Here is a 7,500-nt window from a genome sequence, read left to right as displayed (position 1 = left end):
AGTCTCCTAAGGCAGGCAGGAAAAAATACAAGTTTAAAAACATCAAAATGATATGGAAAATCTAATTAAAATTAAATTTAAAATCTTAGTTTAAAGTATGTTAGCAGCTAGCCAAAAGAACTATCTCTTTTAGAGAATATATGCTTAATTTTCTTAGGTTTGGCATTTTCAACAGCTAGTGGTCAGCCAAGCATTCCGAATGCATTTAAAATGATGTCACTAATGTCCCTTTGCATCTTCTCCATTCTCATTCAAGCCAGTGCTTAACCTTGTGGGAATTGGCCCCCTAATAATAGGCTTTTGACTAAGCTTTATATAACCCTTTTCTTAGTTTGAGGACCTTACAAATAATTCACAATTCAACAAAAAATTTATTGAGCATTGCTATGTACCAGGAATATGAAGGTGAATGAGACATAGTTCCTGTTCTCTAGGAGCTTGTAGTCCAACAAGAGAGAACCTTTGAGAAAAATCAAAATTCTCTGTGACTGTCAATAACAAAATCCTTTTAATATTTATTGATTAATGTGTATGGAAATACTAATAAAGCAGTCACTAACTAACTATTGTGCTCTGGGATTTACACATATCTCATTTAATTCTCCCAGCTTTGGTAGGAAAATATTGTGATTCCTTTTTTACTGAAAGTAAAACTGGGAATGAAAGAGGAAAATTCACTTGTCCAAGTTCACCCAGCTGGCAAATGTCAAAGACAGGATTTAACCCAGATCTCTCTGACTCCAAAATTATACTCAACTGCCACCTCCAGTGCATCACCATGTAATCAGGGACTAGCAAAACTGGTTTTAGGAAGGAATAAGCATCCTGAGGTTTTCCCTCTGAATCTGTTCACCTCCGAAAGCTCCTTCTCCATTTGTGTGTCCCTTGATGCTCTCCTCCAGACACATTGGTGTCAGAAAATGCCCCTTCCTGGAAAGCAGTACATATACACCCTGGCAGATATTTGACCATTTGCTCTGCCACAGAAAAACGGCCATCTTCAAGGCAGTATGTACTCCTTTTGGATGGAGACTTCTAACCTCTTTCATTCTTAGTTCTAAAATGAACTAGTGTTTCCCTAGAATTAGCAATGACTCATTAAATTAAGCAAAGCAACTGAATGTAAGGCTCTAACAGCTTAGCTTCTATACTAAATTATACTGAAGCAAAGACCAGCCAGAAGCAAAATCCACTTCTGAAGGGGTCATCTTCATCCTCTGTCCCTTCCTGAGCCTCACACCAGAGCCTAACACACACCTGCACATCCTTTTTAAGTAACTTTTTCAGTTATGCCTTAAACTGAGTCTTCCAGCCTCTCTATTCTAACTCCAGGTAGAAACACTATAGTAAACAATAGTTGTGTTGCTCTTTGCATGCCTCTGACCTCTGGGCACAATCAGAAAATCCTTGATAATGGGTTCCACTTGCAAAGAAGGAATGAATGACTTTCTGCCTTTCCTCTATCTACTCTTTATTTTTCTCCCTGCTGGAGGGAAGATCCCTACAGACTGACCCTTAACCAATTTCCTTTCCCTAGATTCTGTGAATTTCTGTAATTTATACAATTTTAGACACATATTAATATATTTTCATCACACTCTGTTCAAGAGGGAGAGAGCTATCCTGACAAACAAAAAGCACATTGGTGTGAATGCACAAGAAAATCCCAAGAGATTTCTCTAACTATAAGAATGGATGCTCTCATATTTCCCATGTATTTGAACATAGACTTTTAATAGCATAGAATTCTAGAAAATGAAAATAAGTTGTAGAAGAGGGATCTCTTCTCATGGAAAATTCATTTTTGAGTACACAATCTATATTCAGCACCGTGCAAGGCATTACACGGACTAGGGTGGAGAACACATGTACAAAAGAAATAGAAGTCCCGAACCTCAAGGAATTTAGCTAAAATTCAAGTCAGGCATGTTAAGCTAGCCTCAAACAAAGAACCCAGTGAATTCCTAAGAATTTTTCTATCTTGTCAGCGCTTCTGAAGAATTTGGCTCTAAAACCTAAGAAAACATCCATGAAGTCATGGAATTTCCCTGGAAAGCAGGGGTTTAGCTTAGTCCTGCTGATGACACTTGTATCTTAACTTCTGTTGTTGATAAATGTCTGTCAAGTGGTGCTTCCATTAACTTCCAGATTGCTTCTAAATAGACATTGCCCAGTACTCAGTTTTTTACAACTGCTTTTTCACTTGTGTCTTTTCATGTCACCACATCAATCATTCTGAATTAAAAGATTCTACTCATATTTTATCCAAGAAACCCATGTCAAAGGTGACTTTTTCCTGGGAGATACGTTTACTTATTTGAATGTGTCCTATGAAGGAGTCCACCAGACCCAGCACAATTAAATTATAGTTTATAGGGCTGACTGTAATAATCATGAATTCTCCTTCAGAAGTTGTTTGCATCATTTTAAAAAATAATTACAGGTCCACTTATATATATTGGCTCCTTTATTCTGCTGATTATACTTTTAAGAGATTCTCAGATGTGAATTCTACAAGGAAAATCTAGGTCCTATTGACTTACTCCTTCCATAATTGTGAACATTTTTTATTTCCTTCTAAGTTTATTTTTTTTATTCTTCCTAAACACTTCACTTGGAAAGAAATAGCATTTTTTCATGTTAGGGTTTTATAAAAGAAATTCAAAACTCCAAAAGTTGAACTCAATTTAAAGTCATAAATGTAAATGACCTACACACCTGGTTATAACAAAAGATAAAGAGAATAATACGTCTAAAATACCTAATTCTGAAATAAATAAAGTTTTCTGAATTCAAAAACTGATCTGCACAGCTCTTGGACTTTATCTTAGTGTTTTACTTGCTTATCATGGCTTTTTATGCTATCAAAAGAGAGTTGTTTCCTATTTCAGAATTGTTTGTTTTTTCTAACATTTCAGATGCTGGATTATGAACAAATGCCTAATGTTCACCTTAGTATTGGGGTTAAAAACCAAGCTGAATTTCACCACTCAGTTGCCTCTCAATTCCAAATGCACGCAACTCCTGTGAGGATTCGGGTTGTTAATGTAAGAGAAGGGCCTACATTTCACCCAAACTCTATGACCTTCAGTGTGCGAGAAGAAGTAAGAGGAGATTCCATATTGAATTATGTGCTTGGCACATATACAGCCATAGATTTGGACACGAGAAATCCTGCAACAAATGTCAGGTACTGCAAATACTTTGGTCCTGTTAGTGTGACAAAGCAGAGTTCTGTTCAGTGTTAATTCATGTAGTATGTACTAATGCATGTGGGTTGTAAGACTTCTGGAATTTTGTTTTGCTTTTCTTGTTTGCTTGCTTATCTGTTTTAGAAGACTTTTAAGGCATTAACATTTTCTTGAAATTTTAATAGTCTTTTAGAGGCTGTGACTGTTCCAACTGGTTAGTGAGAGCAATTTTGTCCTGGGAGCAATTATAAGATCAAAGGGTCACTGACAGTTACCCTGTGAGTCTCTTTGATCTTTTGTGGCCATCTATACCAACCTTAACCCAGGCTGATTAAGTCACATTGTAAACAGTAAGATATCATAAAAGATGAGTCACTACTTATGTCCTTAAAGCCTGTATTATCTATGACTTTGGGGCTAATTTCAACCCTCTGATTCACCTAAAAGGGGAGGGGAAAAAGACAATGGAAGAAGCTAAAACACAGATGTTTCACAGATATTATGAGCATAAAGAGAGAACTGGAGATAGAAAGGTAGGTATTTAGGGCACTAGGACATAGATTATACATGAATTAGATCTATATAAAATCTGGGAAATAACTATAGTGAACTATGTAGGTATTCTCTATATCCTTCCCTTCTCTCTATCTCTTCTTTTCTTCCCAATATCTTTGGGGTGAACAAAGTCTATTGACTTATAAATGACTTTGATATTAACAGTTTTAATTATTTAATAAGCTAACAAGTTAACAGACTTAATAAGGATTATTAAGTCTGTCAGTATGGAATGGAGGAAAAAGATACGTTAGCTAAATCACACTGAAGACCTGAAATGGTACCTGGTATAAAGACCAGGTCTTCTTCTATTAAGGAGAAGCACTTTAAATCCATCATATGTAACAAGACTAATAAAGACAAGCTGAACAGAGGGTACCACAGGCCCTAAACAGGCCAACAATGAGGTGCTCTGAAACCAATATGCGTTAAAATCCAGGACAGACAAACTAAGTATACCACATGTGAAAATGAATAAAGGATATTCCCTCAATATTGTGATGATTTAATAAACAGAGCTGGAATAAATGATTTCATTAACAATTATAGTAAGAGCTAAAAGAGTAAGAATGATGAAATTTTAAAACCCTTTTGTCAACCTATAGATTAATATACTACATATACTTATAAGCCAAGACAATTATCATGTGAAGCATGAAAATGCATCCATAAGTTCAACATACTGTGGCTCTTATGTGATTTTAAATGACCAACTTTCAAAAACACATAATGAGGAACTTATTTATTTCAAAACAGATATATCATAGGACATGATGCAGGCAGCTGGTTAAAAGTTGATTCAAGGACTGGTGAAATACAGTTTTCTAGGGAATTTGACAAGAAATCAAAATACATTATCAATGGGATATATACAGCAGAGATCCTGGCTGTAGATGGTAAGAAAACTTCTTTTCAATATTTTATTAAAAGTATTATTATATTAAATATTATAAATATTATTCTAGTGTTGGTATTAAATTGACTCAAATAAAATATTACATTTGGCAGTGTCAGCAAGATTTAGACTCTTCTAAATATCTTAGAGCAAGAACCGAATTCAATACATTTATAACCATAATTTACACTTAGGCCATAATTTATTTTACCTACTTCTAAAAAAAGAATTGCATGTGGCTTACAATAAAATTACTGTAAAGCAGAAAAGTTAAAATACATATATATATATAAATAAAATTCAGTTTCTGTTTACGACCTTATCTCCCGAGTATGGCTGATCCAACCTGGAGAGTATGTTAGGAATGTCTGCTTAAAGTAATGGCCACAGAGTGTGCACAAAATTCATTTGGAGATGGCCTGGAGGAAAGGCAGTATAGTTATTTTAGAGCCACTCAAACTGAGCTCACAGAGGCCTCGGTGAGTGTTGGCTGATTAGACACATTGTGTAGATTAAGATGATATAGTCCAAGGAAGCACAAGGTTCTTCCAAATATACGATCCAAATTCAGTGCAAATTATAAGATGCACTGAATTAACTTGTAATTGAGGCACTTCTCACGTGGGAAAATCTATTCAACATTCCTCTTGGTGAGTAGCAACAGGAATTTGTTTATTTATCAATAGTTAATGATTCTCCACGCAATGCCTGGAAAAGCAGCAACCACAGAACAAAACAACAGACAAAGGTCAGTAACCAGGAAGGAAGGGGAAAAAAAAGACACCTCAGATACATACCTAATATAAAATAGATAATACAGGTTTGCGGTAAATTTATATCTGAGTTTTTGGTAGCCAAACAAAGAGACAGATACAATGGGCAGTTTACGATGAAAACAAAACAAAACAAAAACATGGTAACAGCCAAGAAATTACACTCTATACATTTTGGTCTTCATCCCCTTGATGTAACTTTTATAACTGCTTCAGTTATATAACCGTTTACCCCAACACCCATGATGCTTTATTAATTCAGACAGCTGATTTATTATCAGTATTCCACAAGGCCTATTCATAAAATGGATTCTAATCATATTGATCACATCCTATATTTGTATATTGGTTATATATGAATATCTTTAAAAAACAGAATAAAAGAGTGAATAAAGAGGGGAGGGGAAAGTACTTTCAAAATGAACTGAGAGAAAACTAAAATCAAGGGTCATTGTTGATGGCCTGGGCACCGTATCTGCCTGGGACAGAGCCATCCAAACTGTCAGGTAAGTTTGACTAAGGATGCATGGCCACCAGCGGAAGAGGCGGAGCAATACATACAGCAAACGCCACAGCGTAGCAAACGCCGTAAGTAAGCAGCAGCCTAAGGTTCTGGCTGCCACATCACAGGGCCATAAAGAAGCTGCACAGGATCAGAGAATTACAAATAAAACAATCTATGGGATAATGTGATGTCTCCCTAATGAGAGACTAAATGAAATAAACACTTTAGTCTAGAAAGTCAAATGCTGAATAGGGTATAAGGACAAACTGTACAAAATCATGTAAGATATGGATAGGCTCTCCGTTTATTATCATTCAATTAATTTATTATCATTCAATTATCTAAATGACTCCACCATTTAGGCATGTAGAAATCATCTTTAAAAAAGTTTATTAATTTCTTTAATGACATAATAAAGTACCCTAGAGATAATAATGTTCTAGATAACCAATTTAAAAATATAAGATCCCTTGAACATTAAAAAAACAAGCAGACAAACAAAGAAAACAAAACAAACACACAAAACTTATTCAAGGTAAATAAAAATGGTAGAAATGTGGACAATAAGCCGAAACCAAACCAAATTCATTGCCTTGAGTTGATTCCAACTCATAGCAACCCTATAGCCCTGACTCCCAATTTTGGTCCTGTGACTGTTCTAACAAACCATACTAACCCAGCATTTGCTTCAAATGAATTAAGGGGAAAAATCTAATAGATTTGTATTTGTTTTCAGAAGTGCCATTTCAGGTAGAAATGACACTAATGGAGGGAATTAAAATAAACAGAGAAAACAGAAAAACACATATAATCAATTATTTAATTTCAATGAGCATTGTGAATAAAAGCTCTAAGCTAGTCTGAAATTTCAATTGTGGGGACAGAGTGGTAATAGAGAGCACTAAATCTTCTATGAGGAAAAACATTCAGTTTTGCATCTTAGGATGTACAGGAGTTAGCAGAGTAAAATGGGGATGAAAGACATTTTATTTTAGAAAGAGTGAACAGAATGGGCAAGGGTTCCAAGTTAGCAAAAAGCTTGTTCAAAGAACTAAGAAGCAAGTATAGCCGGAACACAGCTATCAAAGACAAGAGTAACTTTAGGCAGTTGAAGAAGTAGGGAGCCTATCCTCACCATCTCAGGAATCATTAATACTATTCATATATGCTATGGCAGCATCATGGAATATGAAAGAGAATTTTCTCTCCGACACTATTTACCCCAACATGCGTAACGCTTTCTGTTTTAGATGGCTCTGGGAAAACGGCTACGGGAACCATATGTATCGAGGTTCCTGATGCCAACGACTACTGTCCAGTCATTTATACTGAAAGTAAAACCATCTGCATTGCCTCTCCATCGGTCCTTATCTCTGCAAGAGACATTAATGACCATTCTTACGGGTCTCCCTTTACTTTCTGTGTTGCTGATCAGCCACCAGGGACAGCTGACTTATGGGATATCAGATCCATAAACGGTAAGTGGAATGTAAACTTGCTCAGAATTTTGAGTCCAAAAAGCAAAAGAATTATCAAAATAATTAAAAAATTATTTAGTAATACTTTTTAACTTGGTTTCCA

At 35.5% G+C, this 7,500-nt stretch overlaps 1 protein-coding gene across 1 annotated transcript in view; it reads left to right on the top strand.

The window, feature by feature from the left end:
* The window catches only part of DSG4 (desmoglein 4), a 29,575-nt gene that overhangs the window by 15,283 nt on the left and 6,792 nt on the right, over positions 1-7,500 (top strand). Inside the window, exons 8-10 of the mRNA XM_004386906.1 lie at positions 2,919-3,190; positions 4,503-4,642; positions 7,170-7,397. Of these exons, the coding sequence (XP_004386963.1) occupies positions 2,919-3,190; positions 4,503-4,642; positions 7,170-7,397 (640 nt within the window). The remainder of the gene's footprint in view (positions 1-2,918; positions 3,191-4,502; positions 4,643-7,169; positions 7,398-7,500) is intronic.

This window comes from Trichechus manatus, unplaced genomic scaffold (assembly GCF_000243295.1).
Source record: "Trichechus manatus latirostris isolate Lorelei unplaced genomic scaffold, TriManLat1.0 scaffold00175, whole genome shotgun sequence".
NCBI lineage: Eukaryota > Metazoa > Chordata > Mammalia > Sirenia > Trichechidae > Trichechus > Trichechus manatus.
The sequence above is the reverse complement of the archived record's forward strand: the minus strand, read 5'-3'. Positions and strand labels throughout refer to the sequence as shown.